The sequence below is a fragment of the Plectropomus leopardus genome, chromosome 15 (assembly GCF_008729295.1).
Source record: "Plectropomus leopardus isolate mb chromosome 15, YSFRI_Pleo_2.0, whole genome shotgun sequence".
In the NCBI taxonomy this organism is placed as follows: domain Eukaryota; kingdom Metazoa; phylum Chordata; class Actinopteri; order Perciformes; family Serranidae; genus Plectropomus; species Plectropomus leopardus.
The window spans coordinates 1,595,809-1,622,753 of NC_056477.1; the positions used below are offsets into that span (position 1 = coordinate 1,595,809).

Genomic DNA, 26,945 nt, shown 5'->3' on the forward strand with positions numbered 1-26,945 from the left:
GTCCGCCTCAGTGACCCGACTGTAACTGCGTGGGTTTCTTTTTTTCTTTTCTTGCAGGCCAACAAGAACCTCGACATGTCCATCAACGCCTCGAACAACTTCAACCTCAACATCACTTGGTCTTTGAGCTCAACAGGTAGAGAACGTGTTCATGTATTTATAGTTGTCTTAAAAATCGTTTTTGGTTGATTTTATTTTAGGCATTTTGTGTTTCACCAACTATCTCAGGGAAGTAGATAAAAAAAGTAACAGGCCTTACAAAACTAACATAAACCAACGTGATTTTTACTTTTTGCTGCACAGCAAAGTTTTTCCTCAATGTTCTAATTATTATTTCGAGGAAATCCAACTTCCCATTCATAAAAATAAACCAAACTTTGCACACAGATCCAGTCCCGTGTCAGTATTCCTGAGCTGCAAATACAAGCCAGTAGTTCTCATCGTGGTGCAACAGCAACCGTCTAAATTGTCTAAAAAGTTTGACAGTTCATAACAAATCATTTGTACGTGCTACAGCTCTGAACCAAAATGTTGGCCCAATTATGAAGAAACTTTTGTACACTTCACTGTGGTACAAATTAGACTCTGTTTTTATCAAAATCTGTAAAACTAATTAAACCCTATGTCCTCCCACATGATTTGCTCAGTTGACACCAAACTGGCTCCAGGGCGTCTTCAGACTACCTACACAAACAATCCTCACAGATTTTCAATTTATCAAAAACTGAGCCTACAGTGCAGAGAAATGTTACTGTAAACAGAGCTGTAAACATATACTTGCAAGTTCTTGCTAAATAAATCTTCAAGGTTCATGAAAAAAGACACAATTCTGCTGTCATGGTACATTAAGTGTGTAACCTTTCAGAATATTATCTCAAAAACTGATTTTTTGACAGCATTTTGAATTCTGACCTCGTGTAAACTGTTGCAGTCTGTGGGGATAATTTCATCTTTAAACATCAGGTTTTCTTTAACATATGAAGCTAATCAATCCTTGTAAAAAGAAATGATGAACATCTAAGTGAATTTTGAAATCTGGCTTCCATGCGCAGACAGCTGATATCATGCCCCCTGGTGGTCGGCTCAGTCATAGTGTGAAGCCATCTCTGGTTTCTCTCTGGCCGTGTAGCTCACTGGGATAGTGACTCGCCCCAAATGTCTGAGGTTGTGATACATAATTCCCCTCATTTCCAGTTTGTCTGCTGCTTTCTGCTAAAAATGCTCCGCAGCAGCTACAGTTATAATCTCTGTTTAAGAGACTTTAGGACTGCAGTGAGTGTATCATTTTCTTTTACTGATTAATTTGTACTTTTTTCTTGCTTAACAATCAGTTGATTAGCTCAAATGTCATTAAAAAGCCCACAACAGTTTTCCAGAGTCACAGTTGCACCTTTCACTTTCTGACCAGCAGTCAAAATGTAGAGTTATTATTCATTTTTGATGCACAGATAGAGTCCTTTAACTCGTCTTTTGAACACTAATGAGGTTAACCGTTAATCTCTGAGGCTTCGAACAACAGCTTTCTCATTTAAGTGTAGAGCGTCAGATTGGATTTAGGAATACAGCCAGAGTCAGAGGAACAGATAGAGCTGCTCCACGCCGCCTCTGCTTTGCTCCATGGCTGTCGTCGTGGAGACGAGAGACAAATTTAGGGTCCAAGGAGGTGTCAATCGAAACGTGATCTGCCTCGCCAACACAGCATGGAGAAATTCTGGTTTCCTCAAAGTAAGGTTTTTTGAGCTCGGTTTTCTAACAGTTGGGTGCATTTGTTTTCACTCAGATTCTTGTAGACACTTAATGAGATGCTCAACTTTGACATATTTTGTGCATTCTTACTATTCAAAGCCACGTTTCCAGAAGCTGTAATAAAAAACAAATAACTACAAAAAACAGCTAAAAGCAATGTTTTCAAACCAAACCATTCATGATATTAATTGGACATTTCCTGATGTCTCACTGCTGTCTAATGATACTGAGAGTGAGCTGTAATATATGAAATGTAATTTGCTTTTGATACAGCCGTTGATTGTTTCCAAATCTCTGTCGTTTAGCGCTCGGCCTGCGAAGATATCCCACTGTCGGTATCTTTCTTTGGTGGCCAAGTGTCCTCAAGTAAAATGGTCAGATCCACTTCCTGCTCGCCTCCCGGGGATTCCCCCTCCTGACAAAACACATCAGAAGCTATTTTGAATTTTGGCATTAGGCTGTTTTATACATTTTCCCTCCTGATTTCAATTAAGATAAAAGCACTCTGCTTTCACCACTCGGTGTCTTGGGGCCCGGAGCCTCCTCAGTTTGGGACTGTGGGCCTTGTGTGTGCGTGCATGTGAGTGTGTGTGTGTGAGATTGTGTGCACACTATTACAGAGTGTTTAATGGCCCTGATAAAGCAGGAGGTGGAATATTTTATTCACAATGTCTGAAAAAGTCGGCCATTAACACAGAAGTGCTGATAGTGCTCTGAAGGAGACTGAAATCAGACCACTTGAGCGCTGAGAGGAATTTACAAGCTCGCAATGAATTACTGCGAGGTGTCACCAAAATAATTTGCCTGCGTGAGATAAAAGGCACACTGTGACATTTTCGAAACGCCACTGTTTTCACTCAACCTGCTCACTTACCATTTTCTGTGTAAAAATATCTTTACAAGGACGCTCAGAGTGGAAGCAGCTCGGCTGGTTTTCGCTGTGTTTGACGCTGCAGAGTTTCAAACTGCAAAGTTGTTTTCTTTCCTTCTCTGTTGTTGCCTTAACAAGCTGAGAGCAGAGTGAGAGATTTTCAAGAGATTTATCCTAATCCCAGTTTAAATCTTCCAAGTCCCACCTGAACTGCACCTTCTGTTGTTGTAAACCATAGATTTTTCTCTCAGTGTTCAATATAGTAACATTTCTAGAAATTTAGTTTGAATAAAAATCAATAAACAGACGGGAAGATGTGTTTTTGGCTAAACAGAATCAGACAGAGAATAACAGCCTGAAAATGGCCACAAATGTCTGATAATTACAGGGAGCATCTGACATAAGCATTCATCTCAGGCAGGGTATTAATTACTTAGATTTCATTATACATATATATATTTTAATTATTTTTTTCCTTTAAACTTTGTATTGTGTTCTTTGTAATTCTTTGTTTTTATTGGTTGAATGTTTACAGGCTGGTTACGTTTTCTGTTCTGTGTTGTCATTTATCTTTTGTTGCATTTTTCTGAAAAATGTGAATGTGCGGATTTTTGTTTATTTATTTGTTTTTTTCTTCATTTTTGTGACACTTTTTTTATTCATCTGGATTTTATGCAGTTTTTAATTGAGTAAAACTCAACTCAACTAAACTAAACTAAAGACTGGGTATAAACTGTCCACACAGACGCTGAACCTTTCTGACAAGCTCAAATGGCAAAATATGTCTGTGCTTGATTATTTTATTGCATTTTAATTCATTTTTAAACTTTGCTGTGTTGTATTTTTCACAAACTGCTCCTTGTTGTTCACAGCTGGCACCATCTCGGGGGAAGAGATGCCGATCATAGCGAAGACCAACATCAAGGAGCACCGGGACAGTTTCTCCTGTGAAAAGTTCAACTTCAGACTCCACCACAACATCACCTTCTACGTCTACGTGTCCAACTTCAGCTGGCCAATCAAGATCCAGGTGAGGGGCTCGGGGAGGGAGGGATTTTTTATTTTCTTATATATAAGAAGAATATATATATATATATATATATAAAAGATAAATATAAATTAAAAATATTAAAAAATATATAAAAAAAATTTATATAAATAATTAAAAATAGAATTATGGAAGTCCTCAAGTAAAAATAATTGCTAGAATAATCAGAACAAACTAAAAACACACTTAGGTTCATAATAAAACCACAAAGTGATAAGTGCTGTTAGTATCAACTCATTAAAAAAATAAGGGTTTTGGTGGGTCAAAAACTTCACCCGACTTTCCATCAGCATGAGGGTGAGCAGATAATGACTGAATTTACATTTTGGGGTGAAGTGTTTCCTTAAAGGTCGATGTGTTATAATTTGCTAAAACTGAAAAAAAAAAAAAAAAAAATCCAGGGACTTACCGGCAATGTATCGAGTCCTCTGCTTAAGCGAGTCAGTTTTAGGTGTTTGGATGAGAAGGTAAAACATCACCATCATCTCCAGCTGTCTTCCTGCAAAACATATCGCCCTGACAGGACGCTGAGCATAAACTATTCTGAAAAGTGTTTGGCAAATCTGCTATCACATTTAATGATCTGTGAGTTTCCCAATGTCTCTCCATCAATTATGCAGCACCGGATTAAATCTCCAGGCGGCGGCCGCACACACTGAATATTCACGCCACAGCCTTATGATCCATTAAATTGAAGTCGACTTTTAGCGGAGATATTTTAAGATGACTGTCGTGCGGGGAGCGGGGCGCGTGCTGACGGATGGAGTCAAGAAGTGACAGAATGGAGAAATTAAGGGAGAGTTAAAGACGGGCTGGCTGGTTAACTGATGCTGAGACGATCGTACGGTCAAAATATCCAGCGATGAGGACGTGGAGAATGCTTTAGTGACAGATTGAGGGAGAAGGACAGCAGGTGTGGAGACAGATAGAGACATAAAGCAGAGGATGGATGGACTGATGAATGGAGAGATGATGGGGATGATAAAGGGGAGGGACTACAGTAGCTGCTCAGTTACATTCAGATAAAAGTGAAACAGATTTGAAACACTCCTGGAGACATGTAATGACCCCATCTGTGATTTTGAACAGTTTGATTTATGAATAATATTTAACTCTTTAAAATCTGGATCAACATCAGTTTTCTTGTGCTGCATTTAGACGCCTTTTACACATGTTTCAACTGTAAAAATATAATGTGCGTATTTGCAAGAAATGACCCAAAAAATCATCAAGAAATGAATAAAGTTATGAGAAAAAAAATAGTGTTAAAATATTTCAAAAATGTAAAAAAAAAAATCAAATCTATATATTTAAAATTTATGTCACAAATATATATATATATTTATTTATTATTTTACTATTTTTTATGTCATTTTATCTATTTATTTTTTTTTTTTACTTTTTTGCTAATTTTCCCAAAATTTCTATGTAAGATTTGCTAACCTCTTGCTGTTTTTTTTTGGGTCATGTCTTACAAAGTTGTACATTGCTGCCTTTTTATTGTTCCTGAAAGAAATCAGATGCATTGTATTAAAAAAAAAAAAACCAACAACTTGAAAAGGTATAGTGTTTTTCAAAATGTGCAGAAGAAACAACAAAGTGAAAAATAAACAAACAAACAAAAAAACATAACTACAAGGCCATCTTAAAGCGGGGGAGGGCACTTTTATTTTGGCAATGCTGAATCCAGTGAATAAACCAGTTTCAGCTGGTTACTATCTGCAATTTTTTATTTCATTCTTATTATTTATTCATGTTTTTTATGTAGCAAAAAAATAAAACCTTGACCAGTTCAGTCTGATGCTGCTAAAATATTAACCTGTAAGCAGCCGTTCACTTGGTGAAATGTGCCACATTTACTTTTTTCTACTTGATATGTTTTTTTTTTTAAACCAAAAACATAACGTATTAAATCTCAGCACATGAAAACTAATTTGGAAATGTAATCCTAACCATCTTGCAGCATGGCGGTGATTCTGTGAGTATAAATGTTGGCGTTTATTGCCGAGTGTCCTGCTCCTCGTTACGGGTCATTTGTCCATCGATCGCTCCCCTCATATGCATTTCCCATTAATGCTACATTATCAGAGCTCCATATATCTGCCGGTTGAAAGGTGATATGATAATTACCATGATGAGGCCTATCTCGCCGCCGCGTCAGACCTGCTCGTGTGTAACATGAGAAGCGCCCGGCGTCCGGTCCGGTGACCTTGGTGGCTTCCGACGCCAGAACGCGGCGAGGATGAGAAATTGTCCTGAGAATTGGTAACGACCCTCTCTGATATCGTTTGATCTAATGGAGCTGCGCACGCACACACACACACACACACAGGTGCACACAAAATAGCCTCCACACGAACGCTGACGTACGAACGTGAAGGACAAAGAGGGAGGAAGAGACCAAACAGCAAACAGCAGCACATCTGGACAAATACTGGCCAGATGTCCAGAAAGATTTATAGATTTATTACTGATGATTTCAGATGATTTAAAGTTCCTCTCCAGGTCAGACTGCACAAACAACGTCTATGTTTCTACCGTTTTTTTCACCATTAAAGGGTTTGTTTTTGCTCACAGAGGCTTTATCTCCAGCCGATGTGATCCCAGATTCCCTTTCTCGAACCGTTATCATAAATTTTTGTTACTTCAACCTTTCACGAGCTATCTAAACCTTGAAACCTGAGCAAAATGGATTCTATTTCTTTGCAATAGCAACCTGGAAATGAATGTGCAAATAAGGTGACAAGGAAATTACCTGAAAATAAGTTTAAAAAAGATTGCAAATTAAAAAATTAAAGGGAAAAATGTCCAGAAAACGGCAAGTATAATTATTATGACCAAAATTATGTTACAGAAGAAAAAAAAGCGTTTTTTGTTTTGTTTGGGTTTTTTTTTCCCCCAAAAAGACTGTGGGTCATTTTCTTGGTTGTCTTTTTTTTTTTTTTTTTAACTTTATTATATGATATTTTATAATATTAATAATGTAAATAATAATTTTTATTATTACTTATTTTCAAGTACTTTTCCCTCCTGGTTTCCTGCTGATGTGTTGTTGGCTCAGGTTTTAACCCTAAACAAAGTTACTTAGAAAATGCTTATTTGAGTGATGTGAAACGTTGTGGAAAGAACAAATTAAATGTTTTGATAGTTTTAGTGTTAGAGCCAGTTTTGATGAATCATTTGTCAGACAAAAACATGAATCTGGACACCGAAACGGCTACTTTTAGGGTATAGACACTTATGATAAATGCACACTGATTCTCAAAGTCTGTTTCAAAGACTGTGTACAGAAAACACATACGGTGCAAGAGCCTGTTTGGCCCAGATCACTAATATATTTTGGAAAGCGGTTTTCCAGAAAACGTTTCTGTGAAATAAAACAAAAAGACAACGCTCAGACTTTACACACAACACGCCTCATTGGGAGAAAAGCTGGAAAACAAACCTCCTCACTAGCAGGAAAACTGAATTGAGTCCTCATAAAGGTAGAAATCCATGAAAACACACTCTTAGAGTTTCTGCGCTGATGTGAGCGCTGAGTGTTTCCCCGCCGGCGTCCTGACGTCAGCCGGCGGTCGGGGCTGGTTGTGATGCAGAGCGAGGTGTTGGAATCGGTCGCTCTGCTGGAACAGATTTTGATCGGTTCTGTCACGCTGACCTTGCACCTCCGTCCTCTCGCTCCTGCGCTCAGCGACACAACGTTTACCACAACGTTTACCACAACGTTTACCACAACGTTTACCACAACGTTTACCACAACGTTTACCACAACGTTTACCACAACGTTTACCACGACATTTCTGGTTTAAATGTATGTCGGGCAGAGTAACAGCATCAATACAGACGTTATTCAGGATGCTGGAAGCTGTTCATTTCAAATCCATCGCAAAATAATTGATTTTAGGACCAGTATGTCTGTATTTTATGTCCTGTACTCCGTACTTTAACTAAATTTAAAGATCTGTTAATCATAGTTCATTTGTGAAGGCAGAGATATTTAACCTTCTCTTGGGGGCCACTTCTGTAATTTGGCAGAGGGCCAGGGGCCAGTCCCAGGAGCAAGAAATGTTTCCAGGACTTTAGTTTTTTTTTTTTTTTGGACATTTCTGTGATTTTAGGACATTTCTAGGATTTTTTTTGGACATTTCTGTGATTTTAGGACATTTCTAAGATTTTTTGGACATTTCTGTGATTTTAGGACATTTCTAGGATTTTTTTGGACATTTCTGTGATTTTAGGACATTTCTAAGATTTTTTGGACATTTCTGTGATTTTAGGACATTTCTAGGATTTTTTTGGACATTTCTGTGATTTTAGGACATTTCTAAGATTTTTTGGACATTTCTGTGATTTTAGGACATTTCTAGGATTTTTTTGGACATTTCTGTGATTTTAGGACATTTCTAAGATTTTTTGGACATTTCTGTGATTTTAGGACATTTCTAGGATTTTGGATGTTTCTCAGATTTTGGGACATTTCTAAGAAATCATGACTTTTCAAGGATTTTAGGATGTTTTTTGGACTTTTGGGGTCAAAGGTTCAGTGTACATTAATCCACATTTATACTGTATACTGTGTACATTTGTATGTACAAAGGTCAAGACAAGCACCATTATGATAAAAAGGCGCACAATATAGTTAAATACTTGCAAGGAGTTTTGGGCTTTTCTAGCATTTCAAAACATTTGTGATTTTAGGACGTGTCTAGGATTTTAGGACAACAAGGACTATTTTGAGGTTATTTCATGCACTCTGGCACCTTATGTATACTAAAGGTACAAAAACAACTGTGTTAATAGCTTTTTTTATAGAGAATTACAAAATGTTCGGGGTCCACCAGGCAGAGTGTCAGGGGTATACAGGTAATTATTATTATTATTATATTGGAATAGAAATATCAAAATTAGCACAGTTGCGAGATATATGACAGACAAAATACAGATCATCACTGTAACTTTGTTAATTTTGACACCATTTTTCCACAAACTAGGACTGGCCTGGATCCCTTTCTAATCAAAAAGTCATGTTTTATTGATCGAGCCCACAAACATTATGGGAACATGACCCAGTTTCTCTCTTCATCTTCCTGTTTTGGAGGAACTAACTGTTAACTTAGCCAGAAATTGTATGACTCGAGCCCGTGACTGTTTCTAATTTGAACATCTCTGTTTGTAATTTAGCAGAAAATTTTATCTCAACAAGAAAGGACTGTAATAACAGCGACGAGCAGCCCTTTGTTTCTGCTCTTTATGTTTCAGAGACACTAAATTCAAACTGACAGCAAGAGACAAAACACACACTGTAAAATGTGAAGAACAAGAAATAACAAAACAAGAAATGAAATGGCCACAAAAAATAAGCAGAAATTGGTGAAAAGTTAAAAGAAAATTATCTGAAAATAAGCAACAAAGAATAAAAGTAAAAAAAAAACAACAAGAAAATGACTTTAAGAAAATGCAAAAAATACAAACAACAAAACAAAAATCTAATAAAAAAAACAACAAAATTCTAAACGTAAAATTTATTAATATAATTTTCTGGACATTTTCCCCAAATTTTTAAAAACATCTGATAATCCCTCCGAGCTCATTTTCAGGTCATTTTCTTCTCACCTTTTTCTTCCTTTATTATCTGTATTTCTTGCCCTTTGCTTTCATCCTCATCTTTTCTCAAGAAATCAAACCAATAATTCTTCGCTTTTCATTTTCGCCGAACAACACGATTCGTCTCGAGTCTTCATCATCCTCTGCCTCTCTCTCTGCGTCCCAGCATGCATCACAGCCTATAGGCCAGCTGATTAAAAGCCTTCTGTCAGAGGTGAGCAGCCGTTCTGTTGCAGGCGAACTCGGGGCTGCCGTGATTGGTCGGTTGATTTGATTTGCCGCTCAGTCACTTATTATCCTCCGAGCCTGCAGTCATTAAAGAGGATGCCTCTCCTAATCAGATATCTGACACACACACACACACACACACACACACACACACACACACACACACACACAAACAGCCTCTGTCATCATGTCACTGACAAAGTGTCTGTTATTGGATTAAAATAGAAGTTGAAATGGTTAACCCTTTAAAACCCTTATCGACATCACTTTTCTTTCACTCGACTTTCACAAATATTTAAACCGTTAAGACCTGAGATTATTGGTTTGATTTCTTTCAAAAACATAAGCAAGAGATGTCCCACAAATTGCAAGAAATGAAAAAACCTTTCTTAAAAAGCTAGGGAAAAAATTATGTTTTAAAAACTATGTTTGAAATTATCATAATTAATTGAACATTTTAAATTATTTTACTGAATTATTATGATTTTTAAGTACCTCTTTTCTGATTTTTTTGTTGCTAATTTTCAGTTAATATTCTTAATTAAATGATCATAATTAATTAGATATTATAAATTATCTTACAAATTTTTTAATTTTTTTTAGTAGCTATTTTCCTTGTTTTTTTGTCGCTAATTTTCATGTGATATTCCAAATTAGATTATCATAATTAATCACACAGTTTCAATTATATTACAGAATTATTATAATTTTATAACCTTGTTTTTTTTCTAATTTTTAGGTAATATTTTTGTACCATTTTATCTAATTTCTTGCTGCTTTTGGGGTCATGTTTTTGAAAGACATCAGGCCCATTTGCCCACGTTTTAAAGGGTTACTGTTTGACCAGCACACTCACTCACACACACACACACACACACACTCAGAGGATGATCAGAGTCTATCTGATGCATCTAATTGAGGCAGTATCATGTTACATACGATGACAGAGAAGCGGGAAGGCTGAGTGCCCATTTAACCAGACAGGAAGTCAACAGCAGTCATCAGCAACATGAGGACAAATTAGGCCGATAGCGTTTGGATCAATACCGGATCTGTTTTAGGGTCTTTTAGGGTCAGGCGAGTATTTATTACAGTGAAATCTGGGGCTGAAATCAGTGTGCAGGATTGGAGTTCTTGTGATCTGCCAACAGGCTCTCATCCCAGCTTGTCGAATACTTTATCAGTGGACTTACACGTCTAAATACCACATGCGACGTACCACCTGCGTCTGTTTTGGACGGTCTAGGACGGCTTGTAGATTTACTCTTATTGCATTAATTTTGTCTCTTCAAAATACGCTTCTGTTTTCACAGGAACATTTTAAAATCTGACAGATTGATTTTACTTAAAATAATCTTGAAAACTGAAAATATACTTGAAAATAGAACTATTCATCTTAATTTAGGTTTATTTTAAGCCTGTTATCATTCAAACTCATCAAATACTTTTCTTGTGCCGTGTTCAGATGACTGTTACAAGCTATTTAACTCTTTGAAACCTGAACAGATGGGTGTAGTTTCTCTCTAAAGCATGGAGGAAACAGAAATGACCAAGTTGGCAGGAAATTTCCCACGAATTGCAAAAAAAAAAATTAGTAAAAGGTGACAAGTAAATTACCTGAAAATTTGTTTTGAAAAAGATGGGACGAAAAAGTGAAAAATGTTTGAAGAACTATACTTGTAATTATATTTATTAAAAATTACGTTACAGAAAAGAAAAATCGAAATTTTTAATAAAAAATTATTAATTTTTATTTTCAGCACTTTTTCTTTTAATGCATTTTTTAGGCTATTTTATTGTATTTTTTAAACTTTTTTTGGCTAATTTTTTGACCATGTCTTGCTAAGTTGCTTATTGCTTCTCCCCATGTTATTTATTTATTTTTTTTTAAAAGAAATCCAACCAATTTGCTCATGTTTCAAAGGTTTAAGTACTACTGTAGTAATAATAAGTGACGTGAAGGTAAAGAAAAAAGTACTATGGTTACCCGGTTACATAAATCTTAAATGGATTTATTACATAATTTCTCATTTACACACTTACGAAGTAATATAATTATGTGATACGATCCAGTAATATACTGCATCAAGATGTTATTCACACTTTGATGTCATTTAAAAAGACATTTACAGGTAATTATTTTCAGTTTTAACTCCGTCACCTGACTGCAGTTAGTCTCTGATTGCGACTGACAGACTTTAACATTCAACAGTGAGCAGAAATGAAACACAATGAAAATCCAGCTAATGAGTGACGAGTGGAGCGGCTCTGTGAGTGTTGTGGGATTAGATCATGTTGTGTTTTTCGCAGCAGTTTGTTGCTGGTGTGTTTGAGCTGCAGATTGATGCAGCAGCGGGCACCTGTTTAAAAGGAGCTGCGTCTGCGAGCTCTCCTAACAAGTGCTCACATATGGCGGCGCTGGGCTCATTTGCATAGCATGTAGGTGGAGGCGGCACTTGGCAACTGCCTCACTTTGGTCATTAGGTCCTCATGAATACGCAAATCCTCAGGAAGAGAGTGTGGTAAACACATTTCAGTCCCTGGGGAATTCACTTTAACATGCTTATGTAAACACGTGTCCTAAACGTTATTACATGGTCCAGGAATAAAACCAGTCATATGTTTCACTGAAATTCACAGATTTAAAGAGCTCTGTACGAATACCCACAACTACTTAAAGACTGTTGGACAGGGAAAACTCAAACCACCCGGCAAGAAGCATCATAAGCCATCTGACTCTTCAGGTTTTGGCTGCTTAGCAGTAAAATGTGTTAACAGTCTTTAAAATCCCTCGCTAAAGGCAGGAAAATTAATTAATGTGATTCTACAATTTAGCGTTTCAAGGTTGAGCTATTTATTTGAATGAATTAGTGACAAAATTTGAAGAATTACATTTATTGAGCATAGAATGGGTAATTTGAAGGAATTATTTGTGATTTAAACACAAATTACTGATATGAGCAATCATATATTCCTGCCTTATTACTGAGAGACTGTGTGATCTTTGACAATGAAACACGTGTGAAATTAACCCAACTACCACATGCGGGATTGTGTATTTCTGCAAACACGAGTAAGTTACTTTTGTACATTGGCACATTATTATGTAGAAGATAGGTTGAAACTTTGGATTTTAAGCATGCTGTGGTTATCTTGTGTTAATGTTGAGGCACCAAAAAAAGCCACTTGGTTATAATCAATTGGACATGATTTGTCTTTGGCTTAAAATACCAGGTTTTGATGGCACTATCTCAGTGAGAAATAGAGCAATGTCTCATGCAGAACAGTTTTAGTGGCACTTTTCTTAGTGGAGAGCAGTTGGTTGCTATTAAACTGCCATGTTTGGTGGCTAAAAAGCTGCTGAAAATTCAGTCATGATGAAGCTAAAACACCACTGCATTGGTTGTTGGTCTTAAACAGTGGTCTGCAGCAGTTTGCAGGCATTTCACCAAGGTGTCACACAATCCGCCATCCTGTTCTCATTCAGAAGTGCTTTTGCAGTGCTTTCGGCGTAAGATCCCGGATGTCAAAAGCCACGTTTTGTGTCTGCATGACAGCTGAGAACACAGCTGGACAGAGTGATTTGCGGTGTTATTAAACCGACCGGCGCCTCACTAGTCAGCCTGATATGCAAACAGTTGGTGTCCGTTAAGAATACGGCTGGATGAAACCTGACGTGTCTGCATAAAATGCTGCAGGACGGCATCAAGTTGAAACGTTGCCAATAACAATGTAATAAAGTAAGTGTGAGGGTGCCCGTCGGACGGATGGGAGGGGTGGCTGATGGGTCCAGCAAACCCAGGACTTTCATTCAGGAGTCCAGTGTTCGCTTCTGTTCTGATTTTTTTTCACACCTTAATGTGTGCCTCTTTTGCCGAACCCTAACCACCAGTGCCAGCATGTGTTTTTGTTGACATCCCGCCATGTGCATTTGTTGCCTCAACGTAACTACGTGCAGCATCATCCCACCACGTGCTTGTGTTGAGATCATGGTAGCGCCATCCCAGAATGTCAACAGCAGATGCAGACCGATACCTAGAACATATTATGTAGACGTCCACTGCAAAGTGGCGATATGTGACGACTTGGCATCAGAGCATGCTGCATACGTATGAAAAATGCAACTGTAATGTATCTGTGGTTTGCAGAGTGAGTGTGTCGGTGGACCAAACCCGACTGTTGGTTGTGGTTTGAGGTTTGAGCCCAAAAAACAGCTCGGAGAGTCCAGTGCAGCTGTATTTTAAACTAGTGTGCAGAGTACGAACCTTTAGGGAGATGCTCCTTTAAACTGCTGCAGTTATGAGTGAGAGTCGAAAAGTGTTGTCCCAGTGATGAACTGGTTTTCCAGCCTTGTGTTTCTGTGTTTGAGCCCTGAAGAGGAGAGTAAATGAACTGATAATATTTAGCCACTGTCGTACTCTTTCTTGCTCCCCCCTCATCTTTCAGCTTCTTTCTCCTTTTTCATCTCTTTTTTCACCTGCGTCGTACTTCAGCACTTCTCTCCCCTCTACGTTATTGATTAGCCAAACACTTTCTTTCATTCCAGGTTTTAACAAGCAGCCCGTGGTTTCAGGGTTAGGGAAATAAAAAGCAGCCCGTTGCTGTCACAGCTCCTGGGATTGTACCCAGAGGGCCACCGTAGGCCTCAGTAATGACTCGACTGTAGAAGCGGGGTCCTTAGAGTCCGTTTTACGTCATTGTTCCTCTCATCTTTTACCTCCGTCTCCCCGCTCACTCCCTCTCTGTTATTCTCGCACTCTCTCCTGTTGTAATTGCACTTCTAGCTTCAAGATTACAAAAATATCCCCCTGAACAGTCATCTGACCTCTGACCTCGCAACCATTATATTCTGTAGAAAAGAAATAAAGCTGTTTTTGTTTCTACTATAATGTTTACATTATCTCGGTGGTCTGTGAGTCAGATAATTCCCGTCTGTAGTCATTTTTCGGACCCTTTCTTCCTCCAGTTGCATTTTGTATCAGGCCCAGCTCTGTGTCAGCAGTTAGACTCATCACACTGAGCCGCAGCAGCTCCAAACTCCACATTAAACACTTGGTTTATTACATTACTAACATTTATCTGCCTATCACTGCAGTCGTTTCAATCTTGGAGGTGAATATACTGAAGAATGCATCTTAATCATTTCCAGTAAGCTCAGGATACACATGTGGCAAACACTTCTTCTGTGTATTGATTTAACTGAAAATGTCTTATGGCTAAATGATCATAAACTCTCACAGACTTTCTTAAACTTCAGATGCATTTCCGAAATGCATTGAACTTAAAAGTTGATGAGAAATGACCAACACCCTATTGATTCGTAGAAAATAAAGAGTCCTATCTTACATGCGGTGCAACATGATGCACGGTGCAGCCAGCCCGCTCTCATTCTGAAGTCATCAAATGCAGCTGCTTTGATTTTGGCATAAGATACTGACGCCAGAAGTCACATGTTGTGGCTGTATGATATGCCAGACGGTGTCAGTTTGTATGATGGCTGGAAGGAACCTTTCGTGGTGTGATGATACACTGCTGGTCAGCTGGACGGCTCCTGGCACGGCAGTATGATACTCTAATGTGCGGCGTTTGTTGATAACATGGTCAGATGGAACCTGTTGCGGCTGTATGATACGCCGCTGGTCAGGCTGAAACGCTGCTGTAAAGACATATTATAACAAGCTGGAGTACAACTGACCCGCACTTTTACTTGGGAGCTCACTTCCTGTATGAATATTGAGCCAAATTATGATGTTTTTTTTCTTGCTGGTTTTTTTCAAACGTAGACACCCTTTTCTTTGTAGCGTAATATTAAGCATGCGCTGTTGTTGATGTCCCAGCTTTGGTTGCAGCCTCGCCAAACGTCAACAGCAGACACAGGGCGACACCTAGTGTGTTATACGTAGAAGTCAAAGTCCACTGACAAATTAATGTTACACCCACAACACAACTATTATGATTTAAGGGAATAAATACAACCGTGCTGCCTCTTGTGCCTTTGCACCCAGATTTTGCGTCATTCAGCTGGCAAAAGTGAAGTTGGACATGTCCTAAATGCACTTGTACCGTGCACTATAGATGGTTTTAAAAACACGTTAAGCTTGCTTTTACAATCTTTTTCGGACTTTTTGAGCACCGCATCACATTGTACTCTTTCTTGCTGTAACTGCAGCAACGGTTAAATCCTGCACTGCCTTTTATATTTAAAATATATCTAAAATAAATTCTCTGAACAGACAGAATTTAGTTTGTTTTAACAAATCAAACAAAAATTGTAGCTTCTGAAATGACCACAGAAGTGATTCACCACCTCTGTGACACTGTCTGAGTGGGAACAAAACTTAGTGTGTGTGTGTGTGTGTGTGTGTGTGTGTGTGTGTGTGTGTGTGTGTGTGTGTGTGTGTGTGTGTGGCTCTGCAGTGGTTTGCATCAGGAAGAAAAGGGTGTGGTCTAAACAGCTTATTGATTATAGTTGTGTTTAACGACTGCAGTTGCTGTAAATTTAAATGATAGCTGTTGGCTGGAGTCGGTGTGGGACTGGAGAGTGTGTGTGTGAGTTTGTGAGTGTGTGTGTGTTTGGGGGAATAAATTAGGAGGAATGTTTGAGTGTGTATTAATTGACTATAATGTTCACAATCTGTCCGCTGTGACAGTCTGTGCTTTGGTATCTCATCTGAATGAATAGCTGCAGAGTAGTTTTTGTATGTTTAATATCATTTTCTTCCAGTACATTTGCACATATTTATTTTCTTTGTGTGTCTGTGTGTGTGTGCACACTCATGATTGCTCCTTATACTGTCAGGAGGTAATGATGTAAGTTGCTGCATTGGAAGCCTGAATGCAAAGCCAGGCTCTTTTCTCCCTGATGCCTGTATTAATGCTGCGTCCCCGCGGACCCAAATCAGCTTTTCTGCAGGTTTTTCACTGTCAGGCCATTTTACCTGCTGCACAAATGCCGGTAAACCTCTTAAGCCCATTCTGCCCCATTTCTTTCTCTTTTCCCCTCCCAACTAGTCTCAGAGGATTCGCCCAAGACAAAGACACAGCCTTTCCGGCTATTAGGGCCATTTAAAGCTATCCCCACGTCGAACATGCCTGAAATATATTGCTGTCAAATGTACCGTGATGCCTGTGATCTGGGTTTTTATACTCTGTAGTCGCTGTTAGCGGCAGTGCTGCTCGGGGTTTTAAAACAAATCTTTGGCAGTCTTAAAGGTCAGCTGATGTCACATGCTTATTAGCTCTGACACTTTCACTTCATCTGTAAATTTAAAAAAGGACTATCTAAGACTTTGAGTCTTTTTTAAAGCCAATTAGGATGAAATATTGTTCACCTCTTAACGTACAAACGAAAATGAATCAAAAAGTGCAGATCTGCCTGACAGGGCCGCTCTCCTGTGAAAAGCTCGCCGAGACGCATTTAAAGACGTCTCGAGTTAAGTCTTATCATTAGGAACATAAAAGATCCTAATACTTTGTTTTGCACTTAAGACAAAGACTTTGACAGCTGAGTAAACAATTACACCTGATGTCCTCATCCACAGTAATCTGGAAGACGAACTCAATGTCATCCGACGTCTGCACGCTGCAGATTGCAAAATGTGTTTCGTTGTGAAAATAATGAACGTACATGACTTTATTTAAAATATGCTTTTTTTGGTGCCGCCGATGGCTGTCCGTCTGTTTCATTAAGGAACTTGATATCTCAAGGACGCCACCGTGGCATCATAATGGGCCTCACGCAGAAACATTCTCTTAAATTTTTCATATATTTTCTCTTAAATTTCCTCTTAGAGAAGATCTAAGAGAAGTCACCTCCAGATGCACCAAATGCTCTTAACCACCCAAATCTGCTCTGATCAGCTGTGCTCAGTGTTGAATCCCACCTGATCATAAGTCACCTGTCAGCACAGGTAACGCCCCTAAACACTATATAAGGGCAGGATTTGTATTGTGTGCAAAGACTAGAGATATGACACCAAATAAACACTGTAAGAAGAGGAAAAACTTTTGCAATAATGAAACTGGCGTACTGTAAAATCTACTTGACAAATTACATTTGATTTCAGGGAAATTTATTGAAGTATTAAAACTAAAAGTACACATGCAAAAAAGTTTGAATAAATGTAATAAATCAAAATAATTAAAAGGAAAAGCAGCTAGTCCTCATATACAAATGCTTATATGAGAAGCTGGAACCATAAAATGGTTTTTGCATGAAAAATGAATTACACAATGACAGCAACAGTTGCAAATTAATTTTTCTAATTAATCGACTAATTGTTGCACCTGCACTTGTATATTTCCATATGGTTTGTGCATAAAAATTATAATTTGTAAAGTAGTTATCTAATAATTGTAGTGGTGTAAAAAGTACATTTCCCTCTGAAGTGTAGTGACGCAGAAGTGGAAAGTGGCATGAAATTTAAAAATTCAAGTAACGTTAAAGTTAATTTTGAAAAATATACAAAATGACAAAAAATAACGCAGTATACAGTGCAGGGAGAGGTAAAACAAAACAAAACAAAAAATGAGTGGACTTATTTGCAGCCTCCATCCCCCCAAAAAGATGAAACTTTCAATGTTACGTAAACACAAAAACATTAAAATGACAGCATAAAAGTTTAACTTTTACTTAAATAACTAAATAAATAAATTCAGGTCTTTTACTTGTAATGAAGGCTTTTTTATGTTTATGTAATTTATTTAAGTAAAAGATCTGAGTACTTCTTCCACTACTGCTGTCAGTATAGGAAAAAAAAGCGTGATATTGGTCAATAAGAGGTCAACAAAGTGTGTGTGACTCGCCCTGAGAGTTCGCGTTGCGGTTCGTTCTTTTGCCTAAAGTCAACATCTCGATCTCAGACTGCACATCTTCCTGTAACTGTGTGAGGAAACGAGGCATCAGAGGTCTGTGATCCTTCTCACAGAAAACTCTGTTTTTCGTCCTACGGGCCAGTAAAGTGAATGGAAAATCAATTATGTCTGTAATAAATAATCCTATTAATGTGAGGGAGTTGAAACATGGACAACAGAGGCTTTTCAGGAGTTTTCATAGCTGAGGGCCAAAACTTTGCTCCGCCGCAGCAGGGTGCATCTCTCACTCTCTGACACACGCAAACACAGCTACAGACAAACACACACGGCTGCTGATGAAGACAGACTGCAGAGGTTTGTGCTGAGAGATGAGACGAGGTGAGAGGTGATGTGTGGGTGTGTATGCTGATGAAACAAGTGGAAATATGCTTCAGACTTCTTTTATTTATTTTATTTTCATGCTGCAGCATATAGTGTAATATGCAAAATTTTGAACATACATTATAAAAAGTATGTTTTTTTCTGATAAATGTGACTTTAATTTAACATAAAAGACGCATTACATTAGAAGTTTCAGCTCAACCACATAAAAAGACATATTTTGCTACCTACCCATGCTAATAATATTAATAATAATAATGATAATCTTAATTTCTATGGCACCTTTCATACATAAAATGCCGCTCAAAGTGCTTTACATGTGAGAGTGGTAATAATGAACATCTAACACTATAAACAGTAAAATACAATAAAAATAATTATGCATGATGGTGGTATTTCTTCGTTCAGATAGCTTTGGTTTCATTTGCTCGGGTTTTGAGATATCCTTTTCTGTGTATTTTGTTGAAGCCGCAGTACCATTAAGGTGAATAAAACTTCCTGGGAGCCTCATTAAGATTAAAAAACCTCCCTTTAAAGAATGTCCTGACCGAGATAAGCAGCAACAATGAGTCACAAACTAACATAAATTACATTCTGCAAAATGTTTCATCAGGCCAGAAATGAATGAAAATGTGATTTGAAAAGCACAAATTGAATTCCTAATTTAAGAAAAATATGAGATATCATCCCAGAAACAACCTTCTGGTGAGTCAGGCCAGTCACACACCTCGCTGTAAACTATGTTGGGAACTGTAAAGTGTAGATTTTAAATCCAAATGTGTGCTGGCGGACGGCTGGGAGGAATCTGTCGCCTCTTTATGATATGCCACAAACGCTGCCAAAGGTGATGTAAAAGGAGCGTCAGGATGCCAGTAGGGCAGATGGGAGTGGCGATGATGAATTGTTTTTTTTCTACACCTTACCATTTGCCTCCTTCCCCTAATCCTAACCCTACTGACCCTAAGAAAAGGCCCCGTTACCAAGTTATAAGTAAAAAGATACAAACTTTGGTACCAAATAAGTTACCTGATAAAAAGCCAAAAGCTGATCAGTGAATTAAAGCTGCAAGCAGCGATGAACGAGCCCTCGCAGCTCCCTGGCTGCACTTCAGCTGACGTAGTCGTTTATTTCTGTGAAAGTCAGATAGTGCGTGCAGAGAGTTTGGATCCTGGAAGATATTTTACATGTTGATGAAATGTTATATCGAAACACAGTGTGTGAGCAGCACGAACAAACATATAAACTGACTCACGTACACACGCTCCCATGAAAATTTAATGTAAATCAGGTGGCCCTCTGCTGTCCTGTCAACCAAGGAAATCTCTTCTTTTTGTTCAGCGACAGACACATATCTTCCAGTTCCTCCTTCTCGTTCTGTAGCTGAACTTCTTGGGCCTCGTATTTCTCGAGTTTCCCAGCTTTGTCATCGCTGAACGCCTTCATTTCTGCGTACCTGGCCTCCCACGGTCTTTCACTTTCTCGCAGCGCATCATCTTTCTGGTCCTGCTCCTCTGCAGTCTCTTTCAGTCTTCTAGAGAGCTCGTCATTTTCTTTAAATTTCTTTAATTTTGATTATTATTTATTCCTAACTTGCTCATTGCCTTAGTTTTTACCATTTTTTCCGAAAAATCCATCCAGTTTGTTCAGGCTTCGAGGTTTAAATACTTGTGAAAGGTATCTCCACACTGATGTTGATCCAGGTTTCAGAAGGTTAAAAGAGCCTTTATGTTTTGAGGAGCATTAACAATTTACCTCCATTGTATAGCACATTGAGGCAAATAATTCAGAGCCTGATGTCTTAAAATCTCAGCACTCTGATGCAGCTCTCTGTGTAACTAAACACTACTAGGACGTAAAGGCAAAAATGTGTTTCTTTTTATTGTAATTTGGGTAAATTGACCCTTTAAAATAATCCTGCAGGTTGTCCGAGTCAACATGTATCAGATGTGGAGGCTCAGGACAGCAGAGGGCCACACACTGCACCAGTTTCCCAGCACACAGAGCGCGATGATGGATGGTGCAGTCGGCGGGTTCAGTGGTGCTGTAGCATCCAGTCGGATTGTCGGAGTTCAGTTGAACAAAGTGCTGCAGAAAAACCGCAGAGCACAAAAGGCCAAGAGCTTTTTTCTCACGGGCTAATCTTACAACAACCTACAAACCATATGGGTGATGGCACGCATTGTGTTGGGAGAGTGTGTGTGTGAAGGAGATAGAGAACATGTGAGAATGTATTTGGCAGAAAGAAAAATGTTGGCCTTACGTAAGAGGTCTGAACATTGGCCTCAGGTAAGAGAGATGTTCCTCCACAGTTATTGCATCAGTTTCACATGAAGCTCTGTAACACATGTTTGGGAAAGCGGCATTACATAAGGACTCGCTGAATGTATACTCGGACTGTTTTGTGCAAAACTGTTTACCCGACAGATAAAGAACGAAGCCGTCACTCCTCGATCTGATAGAGACGTGCAGTTGTTTATTTCAAAATTATTTGAGGACTAAATACCTTCTATTTGAATCTTTTTTAAATAGTATAACTGTCTGCTTTTCTGTCTTTTGTACAAATATATGTTTACATAATTGAGTAGTAATTTATCAATTTGTCTGGTAGATTTTTTTTTAGCGATAAATTGTTATATGACATTAAATGACATTGGTAACTGTACCTATTTTTAGCCAAACTGTGATGTTTTTTTCTTTTTTTCTCGAAACCGAACTACATGCTTTTGTTGCCTAAACCTGAGGAAATAAACCTAAAACAATTACGTATTTTACCTTCACACCATCCCTGTACGTCCAAAACTGACACAGGAGGATACCTAGTATATATACTAGTATATATTAGTATATACTAATATATTATATTTTGACGTAGATCGACTGACAAAGCTGCAGCGTTTGAGCAGCTGGGATGAGAACGTATTGGTCAGACTGAACTGAAGATTTCCCTGTAGGTGTTATTTATATTTGTGATCTGTGATTTTGGTTTTGTATATAAATAATGATTATAAAAACAGGAAGTAAGAAGGAATAAAACATACAACAATGCATACAAAAAAATGAGCAATAAATTAAGCATTAATGCAAAAAAAAATTAAATGTGAGGATTAACAGCATTTGAAGACGTCCCATTCTGAGGAACTGTTTTGTTTTGTTATTGTTCTGTTTCGTAGTTATAGCATAGACCCATGGGTTTGAACATTTCTAATGTACATTATTCTTTACAGCATAAGAAATTTCTCAAAAATCTTGGGTTTCTTATGTGTGATTTATTTTATTTTACTTTTCATTACATATTAATTGAGCATGTTTTCCTTTTTGTTCTTTTCTCTCCCACAGATCGCTTTCTCTCAGCACAACAGCATCATGGACCTGGTGCAGTTCTTTGTCACCTTCTTCAGGTGAGTCTTATTTTTTGTGGCTTTGCTGCTCAGTGGTTCTGCAAAACTGGGCCACAACCTGAACTCACTGAGTTACTGTAGGTGGCAGCAGCCTCAGGCGAGACACTTAACCCCCACCTCCCCGACAGTCTGCTACATCTGCTCTGCAGCAACAAACAAAGTCTGGGGAAACTCAGAGGTCTGAGTTTAGTTGCTGAGAAAGAGCAGCAATTCCTCGAGTGCCTCATTTTCTGCTCCAGAAAACTGTACATCTGTACAGTTAGCTCATGGGCTGTTTGGGGTGAATAAGCACAGACTGCACAAACGTACCGGTGGCCCGTAGTTCAGACCAAGCAGTCTGATTGGTCCACAAGACATTTCGAATGTGCTCAAGTCTGCATGACAGCTCACCTTCACCACCGCGAAGAGAGCTCCTCCGCCATTTCCTGACCAATGTGATTATTGTAGCATTTCAGGCAGGAGACAAAAGGCATTTTAGAACAGTATTAATGAACAGCATCAATTTCACTACACTTCAGTGATGCTTTCGCTTGAATTTGAAAATCTGCTGAAATGTAACCAGTGCATCACTTTGAAATAAGGCTACACGATTAGGAAATTATATTTTACAACCAGTACAACACTAAAAACACCATGAAAGGATAGAAACACTTGAAACAAGTGAGATGCTCAAACATAAACAAAAAAAGCATATTTAGCCTCAATTTAAGATATTTAGATTTCACTTTTTTCAGTGTTCCTCCCTCGGTCCAAATGCAGGTGGCGTGCTGAATTGTCTGAATTGGCCGCAGGTGTGAATGTGAGTGTGTCAGCCCTGTGATAGTCTGGTGACCCGTTCAGGGTGAACCCCCGGCCCCTTTTTACTCCCAACTCGTCAAATAGCGCCGCTCTGTCAGCGCTCTCGGTGTACGAGCGTGACGTTGGAACATGGCTGGACGGCGTCAGATGAGCACGCGCTCGGACAGAGCTAGTCGGGTTGTTTTTACACGTTGGCGCTTGGCCAAATGGCACCTGCAGCATCCACATGCAGCACGCACACGCGGCGTCGCTTGAGAACGCGGCTGGACAGGACCATTCACGTATGCATGACACGTTGAAGGTCAGCATCGAGTAAGGAGCCCGAGTGGACCTGTAGGGCGGGCGGGTCCCACAAAAAACCGACTTTCATGTGGGAGTCGCTTCCCGTGTGGATGTTTGTCATCATGTGCCTCTTTTGCCTAAACGGTCCGTGACTTTGTCCCTGAATCCCAACCATCATGACAGTCGGTGTTGGTCGCCATGCGCTGCGTCATCCCACCATGACATCATTCCACTATGTACATTTGATGACATCACCAAGACGCCACGCTGGAGCGTAAACAGCTGACACATCAGGATACCTACAACGCCATAAGTAGACGCAGAAGGTCACTGACAGAGCGGCACCATGTGAGAGCGTGTTGGTACCTCGCCTCTTACCCAATGTCAGCTGGGATCAGCTGCAGCCGCCACTCGACCTGTAAATAGGATAACGCTAATATGCATAATGAGCGAATGAAAAGGTCCACAGCTTTACACCCGGGGAGTGTGACGTAGCTCTGATGAACAGTTCGAGATGTGCGAGGGACAGACAGATTCTTTGTTCTGTAAGTAAATCACTTCTTAATAAACGGTAAAGGCGTTTAAGTCGCAAAAACAATTTCCGTCTCCATCAGAGCCTTAAAAACCAAACAGACAAAGCAGTCGGTTTTTTTTGGACAGGCTGAGAGACGTGTGTGTTACAGCTCGCCGTGCAGACAGGCAGTGGATCTAATGAGCGAGTGTTTTGGGGAGGAAGTCTGGAATGAAGTCTGCTGTCTTCAGGCAAGATTCTGCCACTCAATTACAACACCGGACAAGTGTGTGTGTTTGTCTGTGTGTGTGTATTCATCTGTGAGAGTGTGTATGTGTATGTGTCCCTGGCTGTGTGCAGGCTAATGTGTGTGTGTGTGTGTGTGTGTGTGTGTGTTTGTGTGTGTGTGTGTGTGGTGTGTTTGTTTGTGTGTGTGTGTGTTGTGTGTGCGTCACTGTGCAGCCATGTGAGGAAGTGAGCCCTTTTTGTGCCCACGGCCGGCTTCCGGACATCAGCGACCTTTAGGCCAGCATACATGGATGATGTCATCATTAGGGGACAGCAGCAAGTTTTGCCGGGAGAGTTCGGTGTTATGCTTCAGTGTGTGTGTGTGTGTGTGTGTGTGTGTGTGTGTGTGTGTGTGTGTGTGTTTGTGTGTGTGTTAGTCACCGCTGTGTTTATGAGTTGCTCTCCTCTGCACTGCACCAGACTCTCAGTCAGAAAAGGTTATGAGCTACAACCACAGGACGTTTTTCTGTTTGTTGTTGGTTTATTTGCTGCCCTTGTTATATAATGTCATGTGCATGTTTGTCTGTGCTGGAAAAGGTATTCAGGTCCTTTATTTATACAACAGCAGCACAACTACAATCAAAAAATAACTCTGTTATAATGGAAAAAATGAAATGAGAAATCTGATTTTGATTTTGACTCATCAATGTTTTTACATCAAACCTCTGAAACCTGAACAAATTGGCTGGATTTCTTTCAAAAATATGGGAAAAAGGCAATGAGCAATGACAGAAGAAAAGAAAGAAATGACAAAAAATATATTTTAAGCGTACAGAAAATTGCATAAAAATTGGTGAAAAAAATAACTAAAAGTAGAAAAAAGAAAGTTGGGATAAAAATGAAATGACCTAAATTATGTGTGTGTGTGTGTGTGTGTGTGTGTGTGTGTGTGTGTGTACACTAGTTGTAAATAAATTTGGGAATTTGTTGACATAATATATATGTGTTTAAGGAAAATGTGAGAAAGGGGTCGGGATATATAAGTTTGAAACAAACAAACAAAAAATCGTAAAATCAACTGATTTTATGCATGTGACCCTTCGTGAAGCCCCTCCCTAGATCGGCCACTGGCCACTCCCACCTTAGCAACTGTAACTATGCGTGCGGGAGGCCTAAGAGCTTTCAGCTATTATTATATTTTAATATATAATTAATATACTGATGTTCAATTAAACTCATATGTACTTAATTTAGAAAAAAATCTTCACACAACAGCTAATACAAAGTGTTGACAGCTCATAGATAAATGTTAGATAAATGTTAGATAAATGTTTAGATAAATGTTGTGGTCAAACAATCAGCTCCACAAAAGCAGAAACTTTATCCCAGTGAACACGCTACACTCTTCCTCTGCTGTCTTTCTGTCTTTCAGGATTTGTTTTTCCATAGATATTATAGTTGGTGTGCACGTTAGAGATGCAGGCGTGTGTGCATGTGTGTGTGGGTCTACATTACACTGATGTGTGTGTGTGTGTGCGTGTGTGTGTGTGTGTGTGTGTGTGGGTATTACTGTGCTAATGCGGTCAGGAGCCGGAGTGCCAAAGAGCCTGAGTCATGACTCCCGTTTTTGTGTGCGTGTGTGTGTGTGTGTGTGTGTGTGTGTGTTAGCCTGTAGGCAGAAGTGATGAGATGCAGTCTGGCACCGGGGTGGAGGAGAGAAGAGGAAAGATATGCAGCATATATGGAAAGGAGTGAAATGACTGAAAGGAGAGACTGGATGGACTCAGCAGCCACTTTATTAGGAACTCCTTGTTAGTACCTTATTGAACCTTAATTTACTTAAAGAACTGCATTACAGGAGTACTTCACCCTCTAAATTACAAATAAATAAGGGTAAGAGACTAGACAATTGTTTTTAACAAAAGCAAGGTAAAGGTCAGAGGCTACACGCTCGCCGTATCGTCCGCATGTTCGCGTCCAGCCTCGGCCCTCTCTCTCTGCCCCTTTCATGCTTAAGCTGTCTGATCAAAAACAGGCAAAAAGTCCCAGAAATACTCTTAAATAAAAAAAAAAGTTAAGGTAAAAATGTCTAGGGGAAAAAAGGAAACAAGATAGGGAAAATGTATATTTCTAATTATCATAATTATATTTTAAAATAATGTTACAGAATTTATTTTTATTATTATTATGTTAAGTATTTTTTCGTACTAATTTCTTGCCAATTTTTGTCATTTCTTCTTCCATCACTCATTTGGTTCTCTCCATGATTTTTAAGAAATCAAGCCAATTTATCAGGTTTCAAAGGGTTAAATATTAACCCTGTGGGAGCCGTAGTACCGTTTTATGGTAAAACGATGAAAAACTTTACACTGACTTTGACCTTTACTTAAAACTGTCTTATATTCGCCCTAAACTACCTGAGAACCTGTTATTTGTTCTTCCTGTGAGAATGAATTTTTACTGCATCGCAGCAAAAGTTTTTCAGTCCTCATCTTCTTGACCGGTGTGTTCAGAAGCAAAGTTAAAGAATTCAGACATACTTTCAGCATTGAAGCCACAGACAAAACACTGTGCATTTAAGGAGGGTCTGAAAAAGGGATGTTCGTGACGCACGCCTGTATGTTTGATCACCACACATGAACTTCTTCCTGTATCTCTTTGCCAGCCTGACGAGCTGTTTACTGCGACAAAACTCTGAAAAAGACAGATGCTTTCTGTGAAATCATGTCTGTATTCTTGAAGGAATAAAGTTTCCTCAGCCGAATTATATCTGAGAGATATGAAGCATAAGGAAAGCTGGTCAGTGCAGATGAAATGGCAAAGGGAAGATAAAAGTTTCAGTGCTGCTAAATCAAATGAAAAATAAATAGCAGCATCTTATTGGCGCCATCATTATTTTATATGATGAGTAATTGACGGGAGGCCAGGGGCCAGTCGCAGCAGCCTCATGCATGATTTGGGGACTTTGAGACATCTCTTGAATTTTCGGACATTTCTAGGATTTTATTAGGGCATTTATTTAATTGTAGGAAGTTT

At 38.9% G+C, this 26,945-nt stretch overlaps 1 protein-coding gene across 1 annotated transcript in view; it reads left to right on the forward strand.

The window, feature by feature from the left end:
- LOC121954820 (attractin-like protein 1) overlaps positions 1 to 26,945 on the forward strand; it is a 267,997-nt gene that overhangs the window by 123,216 nt on the left and 117,836 nt on the right. The window contains 3 exon segments of the mRNA XM_042502528.1: positions 58 to 136; positions 3,490 to 3,647; positions 22,029 to 22,090. Of these exon segments, the coding sequence (XP_042358462.1) occupies positions 58 to 136; positions 3,490 to 3,647; positions 22,029 to 22,090 (299 nt within the window).